The 25,681-nt window shown below is 36.7% G+C and overlaps 1 protein-coding gene across 1 annotated transcript in view; it reads left to right on the top strand.

Annotated features, from left to right (window-relative positions):
• The window catches only part of ATP8A (ATPase phospholipid transporting 8A1), a 1,088,708-nt gene that overhangs the window by 390,507 nt on the left and 672,520 nt on the right, over positions 1-25,681 (top strand). Inside the window, exon 15 of the mRNA XM_090406292.1 lies at positions 20,440-20,497. Within this exon, the coding sequence (XP_090262418.1) occupies positions 20,440-20,497 (58 nt within the window). The remainder of the gene's footprint in view (positions 1-20,439; positions 20,498-25,681) is intronic.

Raw genomic sequence — 25,681 nt, 5'->3', positions numbered from 1 at the left:
GGGGACGGACATCAGAATATTTCAAAACACAAACTTTTAATCATTTCCTTATAGGACGTCTCAGATAATTTCTTCGTATGCATATTTATTTATGTTCCTTCCACTCACGAAAGGTTATTTTACAATGGTAAACAAAAGCATTATTATTATTATTGAAACAAATTATTATTATTATTATTATTATAACAGTTTGTTTCGTTTTTCAACTGCGAGGTTCATTTGATATACTTCTGAATATAATTTTGTGATATTTTAAAAAATTAGCCACGAAATAAGAATCTCATGCAATTTAACATCTTGGTCATAAAAGCAGAAAGAGTTGTTCTCAAACAGCAGCAGTATATCTAGATATCTAAGCATAACAACGTGACACGTATATTTTAATACATCCTAGTAGTGCAAGGTAAAATAAAAAGTAATGCTCAAACCTTATTTATTGCAATAAATTTTCTTTGATAGCATTTTTTTTTTCAGAATATTTTGAAACAGTTGTTTAACACAAGTGCAGAAATTAGCATTTCCAGACATGTTACACAATATTTTCTGTAACACAGTTCCAAAATGAATATATATATATATATCTTGGAAACAGCCAAAATGTTGACTTGGAATTTCCTAATGGAGAAAATTCCAGGTAACACAAGCTCACTCTTTTCTAAGTCAAGAGGTTATAAACATTACAAATCCACTATAGTTAGTCATTCTCGTCATTTCCAGTGTTCAATTGACAAAAATAGCAAGAAAATAATCATGTGCCACTTTCTTTTCAAAAAACACACGAAGAAAGTACACTTCATTCATAAATATCCACTCAGTGAAAAAAAAAAAATACATAGTATTTTCTTATTATCATGATCGTCTGGAATTTTCTTTTGGTATATAGAAGAAATCATCGCATATTTGGAAAAGACATTTCCTGCTAGTTTAGATAGGTGGCAAACTAGCTATACTTTGAAGCAGCTATACTTTTACTTCAAATTTACATTAAAATGTATGAGTATGCTCCCCAAGTTATTTGCATTTGTGACAATTGTCTTGTGAATGGTTTTGAAAATAAATTATTTCAAACATCAACAGGATGAATAGATGGGATCTCCCCCCCAAAAAAAAAGCTGAATGCTTATGCCCACACATATGCACCTTTTTTTTAATTCAAATATTTCTTTCTTTCTTAAATAACTGCATCAAATAATTTATAAGCTTTTGATAATAAAAGTGAAATTGTGATTATTATAAATTAAGAAATTATTTTATTATTATTATTATTACATAACACCTCCAGGGAGTCCAAAGACTCATCGAGGGAGGGTACCTACTCTACAACTCTATGTCTCCACCAGTTGCAACTGCCTTCATCATCTACACCAATGCCATCTACTGCTGACCACCACCACTTGTATTTTCACAGACAATCACAAACATCCATGCCCACGGTAGGGCTCGCACCTTCAGTCTTTTGGCTGGAGAGCAGATACGCTCACCACGCAGCCATTCATGCTGGCATAAATTTTGACATAAATATTGTATCAGACTGTAAAGAAATATCAGTATTTCTATTTAGGATATAATTGAAAACAAAACGACATTATTGATGTGTTATGCACTACTGCTTGAGGATCTTTAGTGTGACTTCTGAAGAAGTGATCTTTCTTTCTCAATAGTATTGAGAGTATTCTAAGCCTTACCTCCAGCTGAGAAGATTATTATCTAGTATTTCTAAGACAAAAGTTATTTCCAGCAGTAGTAAAAGCCCTCATATTTGGAAATTTTTAAGAAAAAAAAATTAACACAGCTGAATTTACTTTTTTGTTGCATACATGTATACGATTTATTATATTGTGAAAATATAGAATAGAGTTTCTAATACTTAGAATAACGTCAACAAACAGTTGAACAAATAATTGTAGATTGAAAAGAAACAGTCCTGAATTAGAAGTATCTGCTTCAGTGGATACAGCATGGCTTACTTCTTTTATCAAATGGTAAAATGGAGTAACAGATATTGAATACTGTCTGTGGAAATCTTCAAACCAGTAGAAAATTAGATTTATAATTCAGTTCCAGAAGCCATTCTGAAATAAAAAATATGTTGAACACAAAATTCGGTAAGACAAAAAAAAAATGTAAATAAAAAATAAAAATAAATACTTATAGAAATGCATAAATTTTTCTTGTTTTTAAAGGTTAAATTATGAATTAACTACACATTCACTGTGTGTTTAGCAATCAACAATTTGATGATTTACAAACAATGCCCAAATGTCACTTCGTAATAGAGGATAAGACGGTACATGTGCAAGCCTCATGTCCTAATTGGTGGATGCACACTGCATGTAAAAAAAAAAAAAAAAGTAGGTAGTGTAGGTGCGCCCCCTGAAATGTGATGCCTGGGATAAGTGCTCGGCTCGTCTAGTGCTTCCGCCAACTCTACACTATGTATAGCAAAAAACAACTTGCAGTTTTTGCTAAATGTTATTAAAAGGGGCAGTATTCATTACAATATATTAGTGCATATCCACATTTAATAAACACTAATATTAAAATGTATTTTTATTATTATTTTTTCTACTCACTTCAGTGCCCCCTTGAAGAAGGCTCTCTGATGCGGCGCATCGCCTGCTTACAATGTTGAGCTGGCCCTGGACACCAATGTTCCAACATAAAGATCTTCACATGGAGAGAAGACGCAAAAAATAAGAAAAGCCTCATTGACTTCGTCATTGTTGATGGTGATAACTTCATGTTGGTTCAGGATACAAGAGTGTACAGAGGATTTAAAATTGGAAGTGACCATTACTTAGTTTTAATTAGCATAATACTGAATATGGTATTCAAAAGAGAAGTATAAATAAAAAAAATGAAGTTGAGCAACTTTTACAGGTAAACTGTAGACTATACAAATTTTATTGAAGAAAGAATGAAACAGTTTGAAAACAAGAAGTAAACCATGACATCTCACTGGCAAACTGAAGAAAACATGGATTCAGCTAGGGCGGTATGTGAAAGTTGTCCACAAGGATAAAAAAATAAGAACAACATGGTGAACAAAAGTTAAAGAAGCAGCCCTGGAAAAGAAGAAAGTATACAAAAAGTTCTTAGTAAATAAGTCAATAGATATCCTAAAAGAATACAGGGCAAAAGGCAACACAGCTAAACTGAGTGTGAAAGTAGCTAAACAAAAATCATGAGAAGACTTTGGTAAGAATATAGAAGGTAAACATCAGGAAGGTAGCAAAATATCTTTTTTTGAGGCCATTGAAATAGCCTGGAAATGAAGGAAAAAAGTACTGTAAAAGGAATCAAAGAAGATAAAGATGTCTGGAGTAATTACTTTGAAAGACTTTTAAACGAAACAAGTGGTGACAAAACTACTAGAAAATTTTGAAGAGGAGTGCAAACAGGAGTACATATCAATAATACTTGAGGTAGAAAACACCATCAAAAACTTGGAATGTGAGAGGCAGCGGGAGTATATGATATTATTATTATTATTCCGGGCAACTCCAAGGAGTCGACAGACTCATCGAGGGAGCCCCTAACATCATGTCAAGAACAACTATTCGACATTCACAAAGTATCTGTCATACCTCGCCTTGAACTCATTCACGGTCATAGCACCCACAAGCGACTGGCAGCTTATTCCATTCATTCACCACTCTCCAAGTAAAAAACCAAGCTCTTACACCCCTGCTAACCACATTCTTGCCCAGCTTCCATATATGGCCCCTAGTCCTCCCACCACCAGTCCTATTCTCAAGAATATCTTCTGGATTAAACTTACAGAAACCCTTCAGTAATTTGAATGTCTCAATCATATCATCCCTTTTCTGCCTATCCAATTTTTGCAACCCACAAATCTTCAACCTGTTCTCATAAGGTTCATTCCACAGACCTGCTATCATCTTGGTCACTTGTCTCTGGATCCTCTCCACTTCCTCCCCATCAAGAAGAAACTCTGGCGCCCATATCTGGGCACAGTAGTCCAGATGGGGTCTTATCAAGGCTCGATACAGAGGAAATATTGTTTGTCGTTGCTTGTTTAAGTATTTTTCAGAAGCCAAGTGATTTGATGAGCTGATTTAGCCACTTTTGCAATGTGCCCCCTAAACTTCAATTCCCTATCCACCAACACTCCCAAATCCCTGGCTTGATGAGGCCAGGGATTTGGGAGTGTTGGTGGATAGGGAATTGAAGTCCTCATCTCCTGGAGTATGGTTCCACCAATGTGATATACTGCTGCTAATCTTTTCACCCCAAAATGCATAACCTTACACTTTGCCACATTAAATTGACATCAATTTTCCCTGGCCCAGTCCTCCAAACTATCCAAATCATCCTGCAAAATTTTGACATCCTGTGCACTCACAATTGCTCTACCCAACTTTGCATCATCAGTAAACAAGTGAACACTTCCTCTCAGATCCTTTCCTATATCATTGATGAACAAATTGAAAAGTAGTGGTCCAAGAACAGAACCCTGCGGCACACCACTAGTCACAAGCCATCTTTTGGACTCCACTCCTGAATAAACCACTCTGTTATCTCTCCATCAACCATCCTGCTATCCATCTCACTAACCCTATATCTATCCCCATCTGCTCCAGTTTACTGATTAGAGTTCCATGTGGTATCCTGTCAAAGGCCTTGGCAAGGTCCAGTAGAATCACTGTAAACCCATTACCCTTATCCAGTTTAGCCATCACTGTGTTATAAAACATGAGCAAGTTACTGAGGCATGATCTACCCTTCACAAAACCATGTTGTCCCCCATACAATATCCCATTTTCATCTATCCAATCCTGTATTCTTTTCTTGACTAATTTCTCCAAGACCCTAATGATTCCTGATATGCTAATCGGCCGGTAATTTACAACAGCAGTCTTGGAACCTCCTTTATGCAGTGGAACTATTTTCCTCTCTTTCCACCCCGTCGGGATTAACCCAGACCCGAGACTCAAATTAAACAAAATGGTCAATTGTACTGACAATTCTTTAGCCGCTTCACATACGACACGAGCTGGTATACCATCCAATCCCACAGATGTATTGACATTGAGGTTTTGCAATAGACTACTCACCTCCACTTCATTCACCACAATTCCCATATAATCTATTGGTTCATTCATTTCTGTGATGTCATCACCTGGATGATATATTCTTGCAAAGTGCTTGCTCAGTAACTCAACTATATCAACTGATTTGGTTACCTCCCTACCATTGGCATTCTTTAAAATCATTCTGCCATATACATTTTTTCTTTTACTTGCAACATATCGAAAAAACTGTTTAGGATTCTCTTTAGTCTGCATGGCCAATGTTCTTTCGTAATTCTTTTTTGCTTTTCTTGCCACACTCGTTACCCTTCTGGCCTGCGCTTTATACTGTTCATGTGCCTGCCGGTCACCTTTCTCCTTAAATTCCCTCCATAGTTGTTTATTTTTTTGCAGCTCAAGCTTAATGGCGTTATTCATCCATTTAACCCCTACTTGATTTATTATTCGGAATCTAGATATACAGTCAGCCATTGCTTCATGCAAACACTTCTTAATCGCCTCCCATGCACAATCAACTTCTAGCCCTTGCAGTTGTACATGCCATGGCACTGAACCAATCAAACTCCTAAGCTTGTCATACTTACCAGCCCGATAATTCCACATGTACCCTGTCTTAATTGTAAATTCCACACCTTTAGCCACCTCCCAAGTCAAGACCCTATGATCACTCTCACCAATTGGTGGCAATGTGGTCATATTAGTTACAGCCAAATCCTCAGGTGCAATTACTAGGTCAAGCACTCTCTGACGCCTAGTATTTTCCATTACATGCTGTCACAGGTAGTTATCCCTTAATAACCGCATAAAATCCAATTCCTTCCTCCCGTGTGTCCTCACCTCCTTCCAATCAATGTTATCATAGTTGAAATCTCCCATAATAATTACCCTCCTTCCACTCATTTCTTCTATTTGCTTGTGCATACTATCTCCACCATCTTTTCCATCACCTGGTCTATAGCAGCACCCAATTGTATATTTTGTTCTGTTAGCCACAATCTCACACCAAATGGCCTCAAACGTGCTCTTTTCTCTATCCAGTAATTCAACTTCTATTCTCCTTGGCTGCAGCTCATCAGCTATCATCATCAATACTCCCCCCTGCCCCCATTTTATTCTCCCTGTCATTCCTGAACACACTATACCCATCACATTCAATCCCACAAGCTATATCATTTACAGTCAGCCATGTTTCACTAATGCCAATAACCTGTGGTCTGGAAGCACCGACCAAAAATTCTTCCTTCTTGTTCCTAATACTCTTAGCATTAGTGTACATGAATTGCAGATCCCCGTTAGCCCCTTCCCTACCTTGATGCCTTATAGTAACTATCCCATTCTGATTTGTTGTCCTTATTTGCTCAGGCATATTATACTCATTCATACACTCAGCTGCCTCCCTAAGGTCTGCATATCTACTCCCCCCCCCCTTAATAAATCTAGTTTCCCTGATTCTGCACATCCACTTCATTCAACAATTTTTCAAGTCTCCTTACACCGAATCCATTCAAATGCAAACCATCCATCCTACATAGATCCTTTCACCCATCGAACTCACTCCACACGTCCACAAATTCCACACCACTCATCATGAATAACCCATGCATAAAGTCATTTGCAATTATGGCCCTCCTCCTAAACACTTCACTGTCATACTGCGGCAAAAGACTAATCATCCTAACTCTCTCACTCTTTTCTTTTGCTACCTCAAACAATTCATTCATATTCTCTATCATTTCCATTTTATCTCCTTTCAAATCATTCGTACTTGCCACAATTATCATTTCTTTTACCCTTTCCTTTTGCTCTCTAATAGACTCACTTACGTCCTTGATGGTCGCACCAGGTTGGTACGATTTTGTCAAATCCTCTACTAACACACCTCATACTAACGAATCTCCATACAGCACTTGCTCCTTCATTTTGTTTACATTCACAATCATACTCTTATTTTTCCTATCATACTTTTTATTATTGGCTGGTACATTCGGTAGACATTTGTGCATACGCTCTAGCTGCTGCTTTGCTCTATGTATCGCTCCACTCAATAACGCAATCTCACTCATTGCATCTATCTCATCTTTTTTTTTATTATCTGTTAAGCCATTAATCTGCTCTGTATTAATACCATCATTGACACTTTCTACATTCATGCCCTCACAGTTCTCTGGTACAACCTTGCAATTCTTATCATATCGCTATTTTCTTCATTCTGATATTTGACAAAAATATCACACTCACGACCTGAAATACACTCGAATTCCTCATTTTCCTTACATTTTCTACGTACATTCACTCCATTATCATCATCTAACCATATTCCAACTGCTCTCTGCAAAGCATACATTTCGCAGATAGTACACTGGATAATCTCCTTTATATTACAGTTATTGAACAAAGATGGCGAACCATTATTACTAGCCGCCATTTTCCTTCTTACGGGAGCCATGTGCTCACTTCTATTGTATTTTATCAAATTAATAATTGAAACACCAAAAACACACAAACAGACACACTAAGATACGCAAAGCAAGCAAAACTACATAATATTCAAGCAAAATTGTCAATGATAACTTAAAATAACACTTATTTTATCAGGAGCTCTCAACAAACACTACAGACCACGAATCCCTTTAGCAGCCTACTCGACCATTCAACCAGAGACATATTCAACCAGAAATGCTTAAATATGAAGATATAAAAGTTTTGCATTGGCTACACTGCATAATTCAGAGAGTCTGGTTGGAAGGTTGAATAAAAGGGAATAAAGACTTGTATAGCAATTTCTCTAATATAAGTGTTCCAGGTAAGATTTATGCAGGCATTCTTCAGAAGAGGATAAGAAAAATTATGGAAGAGAAACTGGGAGAAGAACAAGCTGCATTGAGTCAAATAGAGGTTGTCAGTATTAGCTTTTCACATTATGACAGTTAGTTGAGAAATCATGAAAAAGACATATGCAAGGTGCCGAGGGCAAATCTTCACAAAACGCCACAGTTATATTAGATAAATGGAACATAATACAGGGCGATACATTGTCTATATTTAAGTTGTAAGTCAGCAGTTACAATTGAACGGAATACAGGAAGATGGTTTGGTGTAAATCAGGTATGCATTATCTCCACTGTTATTCATCATCTATATGGATTGCATTATGAAAGAAAGTTGCATTGAACCTAATATTAGTATTGGACATGTCAAACTTAGTTCTTTGCTTTACGCAGATAGTGATGTACTCCTAAACACATCTAGTGCAAGTCTTCAGGATTTGTAACTAAATTGAATAACAGCTGTGACAAATTCAGCACAAAAACAAGCAGTAAAAAGACTACAACTATGAAAATAGGCAGCAACACAGAAAACGTGAGCCACATTCTGAATGGGGAGCTTACAGAACAAATAAAATATTAATGCTAGGCACAGTCTTTAGTGAGGATGGCAAATTAAATTTCAAAGTAGACAGTAAGCAAATAAGAATAAGCAAAGAAACTGGCTTGTGGCCAGTTGAATATATTTATATGGAATATGAGGTAAATTAGCCAAAAGACTAAACTACCAGTATACAAGACAGTGTTCAAACCAATTTTAAGTCACAGATCTGAGAGATGTTAGAAATAAAGCATTTGATAAAAGATTAGAGACAACAGATATGACAGTTCTGTTAAAAAAATTAGGGGCCTGATTAGATGGCATCAATGGTAGAATCATATTAAAAATGAAGGCATTAGGAACAGACAAACTTGACATTGTTTGCCTTCAAGAATATGTGGCAGGGCTAATCTTAGGTGCTTAAACAGAATGGAAAAGGAAAGGTTATCAAAATAGGCTTTTGATGCCAAGATGGCAGGACAAAATATCCAGAGAAAGACCAAGGTCTAGGTTGTGTGATTCAGTCAGAAGTACCTTAAAGGAACCAAATGTTAGATATGGCAATATTGGAGCTCTTACAAGTAATAGACTAATTTAGAGGAAAATTGTTGATGGGAGATTATTAACAAGTAAACTTAATCATGTAGTGCTGTCATAGTAGCCTGAACACTCCTTGAGGGTACATATCAGGAAATCCATGATGATGTTATAAAATAATTTTCTGGAGCATACTCTGCAACACATCTCTACCCCGCACTTGCATTTTTGTGCTATTGTTCACACCATCATTCATCACTTAGCTACCTCCCTTACACACACATTTCTGCCACTCCCACATAAAATCACTGACACTGTCTTGCAGATTTTACTTATTGCTTACCAATTACTCTTTTGATAGTGAATACATTGCATATGCATATCTCATGAAGTACCTCATATTAAATTCCCAAGGCATTGATGTCTTTCTCTCCATTCATTTTGGTTTGTTTTGGCTGCATTGTAAATTTAATAAACATTACACAATATAGCTAATTGAAAAACTAAGACATATCATCTTTCTACGGAATATATCAACCTTTCTTCATGGGCTGCCTAGCAGATACTTCAGCATACTACATTTCCTCACATTCTTCAAAAGTAAAATGTTTTTTGTATCTCATCTGAACTGTTATGAAATAACGTGGACTCATCAACTTTCTAACTAATTTTTTCCTCATTATTTTTGTGTATTTATTCATTTTTTAATTCACAGTGAAGATTTTCATAAAATTCAAGAAAACTATTTATTGACTTAATTGCTAATATTTCACTGGTATTCTATCCAGCATCTTCAGAGCACACAAACAAAGGATAGAATACCAGTGAAATATTAGCAATTAAGTCAATAAATAGTTATTTTCTTATCAATCTGTGTTCGCATCTATACTATTAAAATCGAATCAATATGCATTAATCTCCACCTAAATCTTTGTTTTTGTCTTGGCATCAGAAACTTGATTGCCTAAGCTTTCCTCTCTCATTATGTTTAAGATTACCGTCTTAGATTAGCTTGACTCACACATTCTTGAATTCTAATGATGTCCGATTCCTTCTTAATATCTTCATTTTTCTTATGATTCTGCCATTGATGCCGGTTCACTCCCTAATTTTTCTTAGAATTTGGATTTTTTTTTTATCTTTGCAAATAACTTCATGACTTAGTTGTCTAGCTGAATCAGTCAATGTTTTCTTCACAGTTTGCGACTGAGACTCGAATGTTTGGTTCATGTTTTATAAGTCTCTTTCATTTTTTTTTCTTGAATAATATACAAGAAAACTTCACGAATTAGATATGCATGATAATCATTTAGCACGACTGAGTGAAATGGTACTATTTCCAGCTTTAAGCGAGTGATTAATCAGTTAACGTGATTTTTTTTACATTATGTGAAATTTTATGTTAAATGAAATTTTTTGTTCCCAATCTGCAGCTTGAATCATTAATAGACATGAAAGTGGTAGGGTAGTAATACAATGATTGTGGGAGACCTGGGATACAGCGAGTCTGCAGTTCGGACTATAATAATTAAGAGCAAAGAATACGAAGAGCAAGGAAAAGGTGCTACTGCTTCTTTAAGCATGCAGATCACCTGAAACAGAAGCCAATTAATGATTGAGATGGAAAGTCTTCTATCACTCTGGATTGAGGATTAGAACCAAAAAAACCTCTTAGTACTGGGAATATTCAGGCAAAAGCTCTCAATATTTTTACCTCATTGAAAGAGACCAAATTTCAAGAAGAATGTGAAAGCTTTACTGTGAGTTTAAGATGATTTGACTGTTTTAAAAATCGAAATGAACTGCATAACATAAGAATAACTAGGGAATCTGCTATTGCTGATAAAGATTCTGTGGCCAAGTTTCCTGAAGAATTGCAAAGAAATTGGTCTCTTTTAGAAGCATATGCCAACAAAAACTTTCTTAGCTAAAACTGAAGCATCTCAACTAGGATCATACTTTACTTTAAGACGATACTTTAGTCGTCTTACTAATAAAAGCGTAAGACGACTAAAGATCGTCTTACGCTTTTATTAGTAGGCAATGCAGAAAGCGACTTTAAACTCAAGCCTATGTTTTTTTGCCATGCACAAAATCCAAGATCTAACATTATTGAAGAAATCAGCACAATTGGAAAAGAACTTTGATTTAATGAACTGGATAATAAACTCGATTCCCATTCAGAACAGTTAAGTGAGAATGATCTCCTTCAACTAGAAGAACAGCATGCATATGAATAAGAAGATAAGGAGGGTGAGCATGAAGAGAATGTTATGACTAAGAAGCTAACTGCAAAAGAACTTGCAAAAGAATTCTTGATAAAGCGATCGCCAGCTATTGCAAATTGCATATGATGAAAAAGGCCAGCATGATTCAAACATATTTACTTAATTTTTGTAAAAAAGTAGCTTGATCAAATGTTCAGACATTAAATAAAAATTTAAGCAATTAATTTTTATTAACTTTGATGGTTTTATCCTCTATTATAGCTTATACTGTAATTTTATTTTTCAAAATTACGCTGATGGATGAATTATAATTATTCCTATTGTTAATGCGACTACACTTACGCGCATGAATTGATGGATTAATTAATCACATTTAGCTAGGTTTTCCTGTATGTATATTTGAGTATTTGTAATATTCTGCATTTCAGTATTATATTTAACTTTATCTTGCTTAGAACTAAATGGTGTCAATTCTTATTCCAAATTCCCTGTATACTCTTGTATCAGTGTGACAATTGTTCACAATAATGTATTTAATGAGTCCCCCCCCCTCATGTTTTTAGTGCATCGATGCACATCTTTAGATTAAAACACATCGTTAATAATGACTAGTCTGTGTCCTGAACATAAATCCAGCATGCGTGTTTTTTCGGGTTTTCCCAAAACATTGCTATAGACCTAGCATTCATTTTCAACTCTCCAAGAAGGATCAGATTCTCTGGTTCTTTTGTCTACTGCTGTCTCTTGAAAAATTCCTCCTGCACTTTTTCTTGAGAAGTATTAGGCACAAATAAATTTAATTTTCTAATTCCACATTTTGAAGTTTGTCTAAATAGTTACTTAGAATTGTTTGTCTCTTGAGAAGTTTATCTTAGTGAATGCTGGTAGATAGGTTTATACATTGGTTACTCATAACTGTTATTTTTTCAGAAACACAATGTATATTAAAATATTAATTATAAAAAAAAAAAAAACTTTAATACTTTCCTATATTTGTGCAATGTTACATTGCCATCATCAGGAATCCCAAAAAAACAATAAGTGCATGCAGGCACTAACACTGAGTAAATGAGGCCAGAGAAAGGCAACAGAAGTTGTCCTTGAGTCTTTTTTTTTTACAATTAATATTTTAGTATACATTGTTATTCCAAAAAAAAAAAAAAAGAAAAAAAAACAGTTATGAGTAACCAATATATAAGCCTCACTACCAAAATTATTATTATTATTACATCACGCCTCCAGGGAGTCCAAAGACTCATCGAGGGAAGACATCTATTCTACAACTCTTCTTCTCGCTGCTTCACCAACCATCATCATCTAACATCAACTACCACCACTAGTACTTTCACAGACAATCACAAACATCCATGCCCACGCAGGATTCGAACCTACAGCCTTTTGGCTGGAGAGTGGATACACTAGCCACTCGGCCAACCAGGCTGGCAAATTTTCCATGGAGATTCCATTGCATGCAGAGCCCATCAATACAGCAAGTTGAAGATATCCGGACAACTTAATAGACTAGCCTTTTTAAATGCTACCGGAATCATGTGATACTGAATTGTGCGAAATCGAAACATTGGTTGGCTCTCTGCATTTACAGGCAGACTAGATTCACTCTTTTACAAGGAACAGATTGCTGCCACTCTCACATTCACTTGGCCAACTCTAACGAAGCTGTCCATGCATTAAAAGAACTTTTCTCAATCAGAACTATCATCCTTCATCCTGAAGCAATTAGTGCACTGTCACATGGCCATAATTATGTACTAGCACCCAAAAAAATTCCTGCAGAAGAAATAATGATCCAAGCAAAATGAGGTATTCTGATCCTTCCCAACCATATTGCTAAGAGCATCAAACTGGTGTAGCCAATGTACTCACTCATGCTAAACCACCAAAAAGTAACATATCAAGAAAAGAATTTGAAGCTCTGCAAGAAATTAAAACCAACAACAGAACATTAATTACCAAAGTGGATAAGGGAACTGCCACTGTGGTTTAAAACTAATTAGATTACATAGGTAAGCTTGCCTTCTTACTACTAGATTATTCTACCTACCACTCTATAGACCATGATCCCACCAGTACAAAAATCAGAACACTCTCTAGGCTCCTTAAAAAGGCTACCCCTTAGCCTGTGGAAGTCACAAACAGACTAAAATCTTATAATACTAGCCCCCGCCGCCACTGGATATATAGACTACCAAAATCCATAAACAAAATGTGCCATTACATATCATTATGGATGGCATTGATTCACCCACATAATATACTGGCAACACACCTCCATACATAAAAAAACTCAACCCACTTTAAACCCAGTATAGAAAACCTCACACACTGACATAATGGTCAGCTTTGATGTCCTCTCTTTATTCACTAATCCCACTCAAAGATACCATAGACCTCATCCAAGTCTTATTTTCTCCCGATATCTCAGCTCTGTTTCAGTTCACCATGAACAAACAGACAGAAGTGGGCAGCCATGCATTCTCCACTCTCTCCACCAATTATGGAGACCTTTGAAGAAAAAAGCCTTAAACTGTGCCCCATATAAACTCACTGTCTGGCTTCTCTATGTGGATGATGTGTTTGCCATCTGGCTGCATGGCCTGGATACACTCCACAATTTCTCAACACACTTAAACAATCAACACCCCAGGAGCTAGTTTACCTTAGAAAAGGAAAACAAAAACAGTCTCGCATTCCTAGATACTCCAATTACATGTTAACCTGATGGATCTCTGGCATTCTCTGTTTATAGACAACCTAACATACAGGTAGATACATTCACCAGCAATCACCTGTCCCCTTCCCCAACAATATGGGATTATAAAAACCCTAGATAACAGTGCAAAATTAATCAGCTCTGATAACAGTGACCTAACTACTAAACTTAACCATATCCTCAATCCTTAGCCAATGGTTACAACCCCCGAAAAATACGAAAAATATTAAAAAACCCATAAATGCACCCCCCCCCCCTTTTCACTCCCTCTTCTGAGCAGAGATTATTCGAGGTCTATTACCATTCCATATATCCAGGGCACATCCGAAAAATTGACAAAAATACTAAAGAGATACAACCTTACAACCACTTGCAGACCACATAAGAAATTGGCATCTCTTATCCTCTCCACCAAAGCGCAGCCACATTCCTCAGACCTACCAGGTGTCTACCAGGTCCCTTGCAGTTGCAAAGTTCTGCTATGCCCAAACAGGCAGGACAACCAATATCAGAATACCTCAACACAAGGACTACATGGTTCCACCAATACAGCAACTCAGAACTTGCTATCCATGCATTGGACACCCACAACAGAATATGCTGGAAGAAGGCCACTTTATTACACTACAGCAAGTACAAGTATGAAAGATTATTACTTGAATTAGCCTCAGCTCTGAAAAACTTCCCAAACTTCAGCAAATTTGGGTGCATGAGACTGCCCCAAATTTGGGAAGCATTCATCATAACATCTTCAGCCCAGCAGCCAAGACTACACAGTTTAGTCCACTAAGGAACTCGAGGCCCGACTTCTGTTCCCTGTCTTCAGCCTCATTTGTCCAGTGTTAGTGCCTGCCTGCACATATTGTGCTTTGTGATCCCTGAGGATGCCAATGTGACATTGCCACATATAGGAAAGTATTAAAGTTTTTTTTTTTTTTTTTGTTATAATTTTAGTATACGTTATTTCCAAAAAAATAATAATAGTTGTTAATGGTGAATGTTGTAGCTGTTCCTCCCTTTTCCTGATCAGTATTGGATGAATATATAGTCAACTCCCTTGCTATAGCAAACATTTCTATAACAGATTCACTCCCTATAACAGATTGCTGAAAATTCTCAATCGATCCAATGAGTATTATGCTGTGGGGGGGGGGGGGGGAATAAAAAATAATCACTAGAGCAATCTATCCATAGACACACTGCTCATGGTCTGTACAAGTTTATAGTGAGAGCCATCTGTAACAATTAATTATCTTATTATTTATTATTCATCTCATCTGTTTTACTCTTCTTTCTCTCAGTAACACCAGTTATGTTCATATGGCACTTTAGTACTTCTGTCAGTTCAAACTTTGATATTTCTTATGTTGTGTTGATGGTGCCTTCTTCAATTCTGCTGCTGTTGAATTTTTTCCAGTAGCTGGCTTTTCACTGTTTGGCCTGGTTCTCAATAGCAGAGATGTTGTTTAACTAGCTGACATTCCACCCAGCATAACCTTTCTTTGTGTTATCTTGGAAATTTTAAGCAGTCATCTTTATTGAGATTAGGTTTATGTTTAAACAGCATTTGCTACTTATCCATATGCAAATATTTCATAGAATACATGTCCAGTTGATCTTGTGGTCAGTATGCAGTGCTTAGTCTGACAACCTCAATTCACTGAAGTGCAGAAATTTAATTGAATTTGTGTTCCTGCATGTATTAGTTACTGTGCAGCTTACTTGCAGAGAGCCTGTTTGGACAGGCTCTCTGCAAGTAAGTTGACCCTGTAAACTTGACTATAAATGAGGGAAAAGTTAATCATTGGGTGTTAGAAAACTGATAGCATTTTTGTGTGGTCTCATTGTAGTACAGTTTCTGAATTTTAAGAGCTATGCTTATTTTGTCTGATACCTTTCATTTAGAGTATGCATGTAGCATTTTTAAAGGTTTCTACTCAGTTTATTTTGTTTTTGGTTAGAGCAGCATGCTGGTCCTTTGTTTTTAACTACAGCCATTATTGCAAAAGGTGTTATCAGTTATTTGGAATTCCTTTTGTGGGACTGCATCCATAGAGCAAACTGCCCTAGCTCTATTAGTAGATTTCTTAATATTCTTGAATTTCAGGAATATAAAAACAGAAGGAAAACTCATTAATGTGGAATTTTTCCTAAGTGTCATAGGCATCATCAGTATAGGATCACAGAATGGCAATTAAACAATAACAGACAATTTAAAAAAGCACCACCTTTCCTAACTTTATTTTGTATACACATATATACAAAATAAACTTAAGAAAGATTAGCAGATTTAAAAAGTAATATCTCTCATAAAGGAGATAGGCATAGACCATCAGATCTGTTTAAGTTAGGATAGTGAAGTAAAGTTTCACACATTTCTTTATAAAGATGTTCTATGAAGAAACAGATTTTATGGAGGACTCTTGTCTTGTTCCCATAAACTCTGTTTAGTGTCAATAGCATGCTCCACGAGTCCAGACTTGTGGAGCATGCTATTGACCACTTCAGACCTTCAGTATTCAGAAGGAAAGCTGATCTTCTCTTCTGGTTTGTCCAAAATAAGATAACCCACAAGAGCAAGAAATCTGGTGGATGCCTGAAAAATTGAGAGGTTGGAAGCTTGTCCTTTGGAGAAGTGATAAAGGTGAAGATTTATCTGATAGGAGTGAAAGGGAAAAAATAATATCCAGTGGTTTTAAAACTTTTGATATGTGTTTGCAAAAGGCAGAGATACCATAACTGTTAAAAGCTTTTCTGATAAAAAAAAACTATTAGATTAAAAGGTGGAATTCAAATGTTGTTCTTTCATTCAAATAGGTAAATTTCATTCAAAGTACCTAAAGAATGAGCACAGTGTACTAGTCTTAGTAGTTCCAGCCTTTTGACTAAATTGTGGTCAGATTCAGTGTGGATATAACGACCCGTTGGTCTTCTTCTGAAAAACTGAAAAGGGTAAGCTTCCATCTGGTTAACAAATAATCAAATTAGAAGATCTAAAAATGCTAATTGGTTATTTACTACTTCTAAAGTGAATTGGATCCTGGGATGAAGTGCATTTAATTTGGAAAGAAACTTGCGACTCAGAGGAGAAGCCATTCTAAATTGTAAAAATATCAACAAATCTAATGATGTGTAAGTCTAGGTGAAATGTTATCAATGATGCATTATTCGTAGCGTTCCATGAAGTTGGCAATAGTAGAAAAATTAGGATTACCCATGGTTGGTTGATGTAATTTGTTTTTAAAGGAGAAATACTAGAATGTATTACAAAATGAAATAGTTTAGCAATATCTGAAGGAAATTCTTGAAGTAATTCAAGAATTTCCTTCAGATATTGTTTTCAATGATTTTTCATCATTGAAGAATGGTGTCAGGTAAAGGAATATTAGTAAACAAGGATACAAATCTTAACTGATCATAATATTGGAACATTCAGATGAAGATCAGCAATTTTATTTTTTAAAATCTAAAATGCATTTTTATATATGAAACAAATTTTCTTATACACTTATGTGTCACTTTTCTGGAGAAAGTGATTTTGACAAACCCACTTCACATAGCCATGCCCCCCCACACACACGCACACACACATGCAGTATCCATCTTATTCACCCATTCCTGAATTTTTCAGTTAACATGCTTTTCCTTTACCTTTTCCAATATTCCTGAGACACTGACTGGTCTATAATTTGCTGCCTGTCTTGGAGACTCTCTTGTTTAATTGGACTGTTTGAACATCCTTAAGACTATGCTAGTGAGGAGACTTAAATTTGCTGGTTAGGAACACACTTTCCTACAAGATACAGGCTGATACCATATCCAATCCCATGGCTGTATTTCAGCTGAGATTACATAATATCCTTCACATTTCCAGTTCATCTATCTTTTTCTCATATTAATCCCTATAATATTAGAGTATGATCTCCATCTGAATTGTATGCATGTGCAAAGTTATTATTATCGCCAGCCTGGTTGGTTATGTGATTAGCATATCCAGTCAAAAGGCTGCAGGTTCAAATCCTGCCATGGATGTTTGTGATTGTCTGTGAAAATGGTATTGGTAGGCAGTAGATGGCATTGGTGTAGATGATGCAGTTTGCTATAGTTGACGGATTGAGTGGTAGAGACGGAGAGTTGTAGAGTAGGTACCCTCCCTCGATGAGTCTTTGGACATTTGGAGGTGTCACAATAATAATAAAAGTAATCATTTTGCAAATGCTTTTCCCTATGAAGATGAGTGAAGCAATATGCAAGATACTAAATAATAAATGTGTGGTGATATGATAGAAGAAGATACCATGATGCAACCTATTGGTGAGAACAGACATGTGGTTATGACATGGATACATGCTAGACAAGTGCAAACTTCACCAAACAAAAACAATGGGGAGAATTTTTTTATTAATTTTATATATTTTTAATATTTTTATTTTAATTTTTATATAATCTAGAAACCCTGCTCTGGAGACCAAACATGAACTATTTTAAGCCACTTCAGACCTTGCTGAAAGAGTGAATGTAAATTTTCAGGAAAGCAAGATTTAACCACCTAATTTAACTTCCTTACCTTGGATATACAGTAAAATATTACTTCATCCATATACTCCTTGACCATCTCCTGTGCACTGGTAACATGCGTCCCTTGCAGATTGTTATGCAGTGACACTGCTTCAAGTTACGTCGTAAGCTTGTCATAATTGCCTATCCACATATATCCGTTAACTGTGAAAATTCCACATTTAGCAACCTCCCAAGTGAAGACCACATGAACACACTCTTCAGTCGTAGGCAATGTGACAACAATGCTTCCAAATCTCCTTCAAAGTACTGTTTCAGGTTATCTTAGATTTTTCCTCCTTCCAGTCTGTTTCCATAGTTGAGGTCTCTTATAATAATTACTCAACCTGCACTCATTTGCTACTTTGCTGATGCATGTCTTCCACATCATCTCTTATATTCCCTGGCCTACAGCAGCAGCTAGCTGTATATTTTGTCCCATTAGTTTCTGTGTCATTCTATGTTTCAAATGGACTGCCATCCATATAATGTCTTCTGTATCTCTTACTATTTTTGGCAGCAATTCATCTGTTGTCATCACCAGCAGTAGTACCCCTCCCTTTTCTTTTTTTCCCCTCTATCCTGCCTGAAAAATACCCTTCACATTCTGTTCCTGTAACTACATTATCTGCTAACAAATAGGTCTTGCTAATGCTTGTGACTTTCAGTGAGATTGCACCAATCAGTGCCAATTCCTGATACTTCCAACATTAGTGTATATAACCTGAAGCATTCCTTGTGGCCCTCCACTTTTATGCCTTGTATTGGTCACTCCATTTGAATTTCTCACTTGATAGATTAAATTCTGCAATCTTTGGTCATTTTCAGCCTGTGTGTACACACACACACACTCTCTCTCTCTCTCTCTCTCTCTTCTGAATACATCTTAATGCCTCTAGATTTCCTGACTGACTTCACACACTATCGGTGAACAATGCTTTCTCGAGACACCTCACTCCAAGTTCATTAAATTGCAATCAATCTGCATTATACAAGTCCTTCCATCTGTTAAATTCAGACCATAGAATACACCACTCCTTCTGCACAAACTGCATATTGCTTTATTTGCAATCATTGCCCTCCTTATCTTGCATCTGTTGTAGCTTAGTCTTTACTTTCTCACCCATACAATGGTTCATGTTTCAAGCAGTTATTCAGCCAAAACTAGCCTTCACTAATATTAAATTTTGCATTAGGAAACAAGATTTAGTCATGCTCTCATTAAGTACTCTTATCATAGAATCACGATAATATTTCTTCTAATACTTCTTCTCTTGCATAGTCATGTCTTGTTTCCTACCATCCACCTCTTCTTTTTTTTTCACTTCACTTCTCTTCTCTTTGCCTAATGTTTCTGAAATTGTTCATTGCACTTTGTCCTGTGAAGAAATCCGGTAAGCATGCTATTTCTTTCGAGAGGTCCTCTCTTACTTCACACCTCTGCACTTTCAACAGTATTGCTGATGCTAATGTTTACCTGAATTTTGTAACAAGTGCATACCACACATACTGCACTGAACAAAACCTTGGATATTAATCCCCCACCCCAACAAAACTGTCTTTGCCACTGTTGTTCTACTATACATTGTATCATATCAGCAATATCTACTTTAATATAAAATATAAAAGTTTTTTTAATCTAAACAACTCAGTTTATCACACACACACACACACACACACACACACACACACACACACACACACACACACACACACACAGAAAAAAGTCACAAATTAACTTAATGTTATTAATTAAAAATTGAAAAGTTCTCATCTTTCTACCCACTCTTAGCACGTGTCCTTTCCCAGTATAGTCTCAAACTTCATTATTCATAATTCTATGCACTTTTCTTTAATTGTGCTGTTTTATTTATTTTGTAATTTTTGAACCTATCTTAATTATCTTTGATTAAATACTTTGATAGCTTTGTCAACATAATCTTATTTTTTTTTTTTACATTTCTAGTGGAACTGGAACAGATTTTGATGAACTTCATATTCTTGAAAATTTGAAGACTAATCATGTAAGTTAGACATTTTAATATTTTAAATTTCATTTCATGATGAGCTTAAAAGGACAAACATCACTTTTTTTTTTTTTGAAACAAAGTTGAATAATCAGTGATGAGTGGATGTATGCATCGCACAGAAGCACTGTTGAAACAAGTATTTGATGTTTCAAACAGTTTTAAAATGTATCCTAGCGAGAGTGATGATGATACAGGGTGGTTCAAAATTCCACATACAGAGGGGAGATAGAGAACATCAAAATCAACCATATTCACAGAGGGAAGCATGACCAAAAACGCCATGCGAAAGCGATAGGTGGCACCCAGCACTCCAGGTGAGCAATTGGAGATTCCTCATTCAAGCTTTCTACATCGTACGAAGAACATGCATTGTTTTACAAACGTTGAGGTGGCAGACATGCACCTCGTTTACCATATTATGTATCCAACTACTATTGAACTGTTCGGTTACGCCTAATAAAGTTTTTTACACTACTTACTGCCTTGTGTTATTTCTGTATCTTTGTGTCCCTGTTAGTACCTTCCAGTGGCATTTCTGGTCATGATTCCTATGTGAATATGGTTGATTTTGATGTTCTCTATCTCTCCCCTCAAAGTTTGTATGTCGAATTTTGAACCAACCTGTATACTAGAATATCCAAGTTTTTGTTGTTGGCACACCAGCAGGCACTGACATCTGGAAGCACAAAGCAGTTGAGGATAGTGAAGCAAGCATTTCTACTGGCAAGCAAAAGCATACATTACCAACTTATTATATCAGAAAAGGAGAAAGAAACTGTAGAAGAAATTGTGACTAAACTTATTGTTTTGATGGATTCTTGTAAATGCAATTACAAGGAGTAACTTCATAAGACAGGTTTGCACCTGTCTTATGAACAAATCTCATAATGTAATGTAATGTAAATGTGATGTAATGAATGTTATGTATAAACAGTATAATATAATTATCATATTGTTTATGTATAGCATTCATTACATCATTATAACACCATTATGTCATGACAGTGTGTTTTGATTCAGAGTAGATGTTAACAGGTTTACTGTTTGTCTATCCAATAGACTAAGTAGCCGGCATATGAGACATTCTTCATCCTACCTTGCAAATTGTGGAATGTATAATTTGAATATACCCCCCCCCCCCAATCCCTGTTGCAACAAGATCACAACGAAACTATTCCCATCTCTTCTTCTTTCTTTCCAGGCTTATAGTCCAAGTGGCCTGTTCCGGACTCAATTCCATCTTTTTAAGGGTCTTCCTCTGCATTGAGTACCTTTTGGGTGGTAATTTAGAATTTGTTTAGGTTTAGGTATTCTGCTTCTATTCATTCTTAGTATGTGTTCATTCCATTTTTCTCTATAGCAAATCACTGTTTCCCCATCTCTTAGATCTGGGATATATCTGAAAATACTGCCGAACTTCATAAATTTAATCTCCTTACCATGTTCAAGCCACACACTTTCAACTAGTAACCTTCATCTGCTCACCAAAGGACAGATGGGAAATGTAAATTCTAACAGAATAAGAACTTAAGTCATAATTTGCTCTCTTGAGCTGGATAGTGAATGCCATTGGGCTGAAGGACCTAAAATTACAGTCTCCCAAATTATAGGCAAATTAATATGATTGTACTTCTTGACATTAGGAGAATGTTTTAACTGCTGACATAAAAATAACTTTTAACAGTTCTTCCAGTTTGGTACTTTATAGACTACAATGTGTGTGCACACCAGAGATCGAAGTTTATTCTTATGAGAGTAGATAAAGGTTACTGCTTTGATGTGTGATTTAAAAATATACAGATTATGTTTATAGAATCTGGGCCATATTTTAGGACATGCCGCCTATGGAATTGAAATAAATTACTCTGAACTTGAGTGTTGCAGGAAAAAAAAAAGGTGATGAATGTAATTTTTTATTATTATTATTATTATTATTATTCAGGCCTCCATGGAGTCAAAAGACTCATCGAGGGGAGGCCCCCCCCTAAGAAACACAAAGTCTATCATACCACTCCTTAAACTCATTGACCGTTCTCGCTCTCACCACCCCATCAGGCAATGCATTCCACGGTTCAACCACCCTCCACACAAAGAAACCACTCCTCACCCTCTTGCTTACAGTTTCCTTTCATAACTTCCAGGGATGGCCTCTTGTCATCACTCCTTCCCACTGTTCAACCAAGCGAAAGAACTCCTAGTGTCAACCCTGTAACCACCTCTCAACAGTTTAAAAGTCTCAATCATATCACCTCTCCTTCTATCCACCAAACTCTGCAGTCCACATTCCCTCATCCGATCCTCATAACTATGCTTGTACAGTCCTGAAACCATCTTTGTATCCTTTCCACAGTTAATTTATCCCCTTCAAATCCTGGGGACCAAATCTGAGAACAATAGTCCACGTGTGGTCTGATCAGAGACTTATACAACAGAATGATAACCCTCTTATCTCTGCAGTTCAGTGTCCTTCTCATAATTGCAGCAATCCTTTGTGTTACCTTCACCACCTTTGCAATATGTCCCCTAAACTTCAGGTTTCTATCAACCATCAACCTCAGATCTCTTGTCTCCTCTACTTCCTCCAGCATAACTCCTCCCATAGAGTATGCTGCATCCCATCGATGTTTCCCAAACCTCAAGACCTTACATTTTGCTGCATTAAACTGACACCCCCATTCATTTGCCCATCTATCTAGCTTATTTAAATCCTCTTGCAGGGCTACTACATCTGCACTATTACTAATAATCCTTCCCGGCTTTGCATCATCCGCAAACAACTGAATATCCCCTTGCAATCCACTGGCAATGTCATTGATATAAAGGTTAAACAATATAGGTCCTAGTACTGGTCCCTGTGGGACCCCACTTGTAACCCTCTGCCTCCTTGAAACTGCTCCACCATACACAACACTCTGATACCTATCAGACAGCCAATCCTGAATCCATTTGACCAATCTGACATCCATACCCATGTGCTGCAACTTAAATATCAGCTTATCATGTGGCACCCTGTCATATGCCTTCACTAAGTCTAAGAAAATTGCAGTATATGTCTTTCCCTCATCTAATGTTCTTGTAACTTTATTATAAAAGGCTAGCATATTGCTAAAACAAGAGTGCCCTTACACAAATCCATGTTGACTCTCACAGATAACATTATCCTCATCTGCCCAATGCTGTATACGGTCCCTCACTACTTTCTCCAAGATCTCAACAACTACTGATGACACACAGACTGGCCTATAATTAGACACTTCCAGTCTGTTACCACCCTTATGCAATGGCACTATCTTACCTTCCTTCCATTCCCTGGGCACCTTTGCCGAAGCCAGACTTTCATTGAAAAGCCAGGTTAAAGGCACTGTCAGTTCCCTAGCACATTCTCTCAAAACTCGTGGTGAAATACCATCCAGTCCCACAGCTTTACTGACATCCAGAGTACTCAGTATCTGAAACACACTCTCCTCTTGTACCTTTAAACCTTGAACCAGCCCTATCCCTCTAGCATTAAAACTGACTCCTCTAGGATGAAATACTCCTATAAAGTGTTCATTGAACAATTCTACTATGTCCTCTGCATCAGTCACTCTATTCCCATTTTTATCCCACAATATCATTCTTCCACAGTCATTTCTCCTCCTACTGGCCACATAGCTAAAAAATTCCCTAGGATTTTCTTTGGATCTTAGGGCCAATCTCCTCTCATATTCCAGTTTCGCTTTCCTTACCACACTAGTCACTCTTCTGGCCTGTGTCTTATATTCTTATATGTCTTATATTCATGCATCTTCTCTTCACCTGTCTCCTTATATCTCTTCCATAGCCTCTTTTTCAGATGCAATTCCTGTTTAATATTGTTTGTCATCCACTTTACTCCAAATTGTGTCCTCTTCTTCACTCATGGTATACAACTTACCATTGCTGCTAACAAATATTCTTTCACAATTTCCCATGCACTAATGATATCCTGGCCTTCCAATTCCTCCCTCCATGAAACTTCCCGAAGTTGAAATCTAAGACTGTTATAATCAGCTGCATTATAATTCCACATAAGTTCCCGTCTCTTTGATACTCCTGCATGTCTATTCATTTTCCAAGTCAAAACCATATGGTCACTCTCTCCAACTGGTGGGAGAGACGTCAACTCAGTTATTATCAACTCTTCTGATGCTATAATCAAATCCAAACCTCTTGAACCTCTTGTTCCCTCTGTTACATGTTGCCTAAGACATTTGTCCCTCAAGAATTTTAGAAATTCCATTACCCTATTGCTAAATGCATCTTCCTCTCTCCAATTTATACTACTGTAGTTAAAATCTCCCATAACAATCATTCTTCTTGCACTTGCCAAACTTAGCTGTCTAAACATCTCCTGGTCCCCCATCCTCTGTGCTCCTGGCTCTGTAGCAACACCCCACTCAATATCCTGTCTTGCCTACCTCTACCTCACACCATACGCTCTCAAAATCATTTGTCTCACTTCCTTCCAAAGCCTCCACTCTTAGAGGACATAGGTCATCACTTATCATAAGCAGTACCCACCACCACACTTTCCCCTCCTATCCTGATGAAAAATGCTATACCCAGCGACTTCTATTCCTGTTGTTATATCCCCTTCTGTCAACCACATCTCCATGATCGCAATAATTTTTGGCCAGGCTGATGCTATCTGCGCCACCAATTCCTCTCCCTTATTCCGGATACTCCTGGCATTAGTATAAAGCATATAAATGCCATTGTTTCTATACCCAGCATTATCTCTTCTAGACTCCACTGGGCTCAGTGTTACCTGACATCGTCTCCCTTCTCCCAAGTATCCATTCCCACAAGAGGCCACCCCTGCTATCATCCTCCCTGGGACACACTGACTCGTTCAGAACAGCAATCTCTCCAGATGCCTACGTCCTTCCTCATTCAAATGTAAACGGTCTCTCACATACAATTCCTCTTTTTCCTCAAATGCACTCCAATCATCCACCTATACCAGTCCTCTCTTGTCGCACATTCTCGCTATTATGCCATTCAATATCACCGCTCTTCTGCTCAGCTCATCATTATCATACCTAGGCAACACTTTATCTTCATTTTAAAAGAGATAAAGAATTCTGTTTGAAATAAATAGCTATGGCCCTTTGCATTAATGTTTTAAGTGTATTTTGCCATTGTACTAGGTGAGTA

Source organism: Typopeltis vanoorti, chromosome 16 (genome assembly GCF_054136105.1).
Source record: "Typopeltis vanoorti isolate ZY-2024b chromosome 16, IOZ_Tvanoo_1.0, whole genome shotgun sequence".
In the NCBI taxonomy this organism is placed as follows: Eukaryota; Metazoa; Arthropoda; class Arachnida; order Uropygi; family Thelyphonidae; genus Typopeltis; species Typopeltis vanoorti.
Note: the sequence above shows the minus strand (reverse complement) of the source record. Positions and strands in the feature narration are given on the sequence as shown.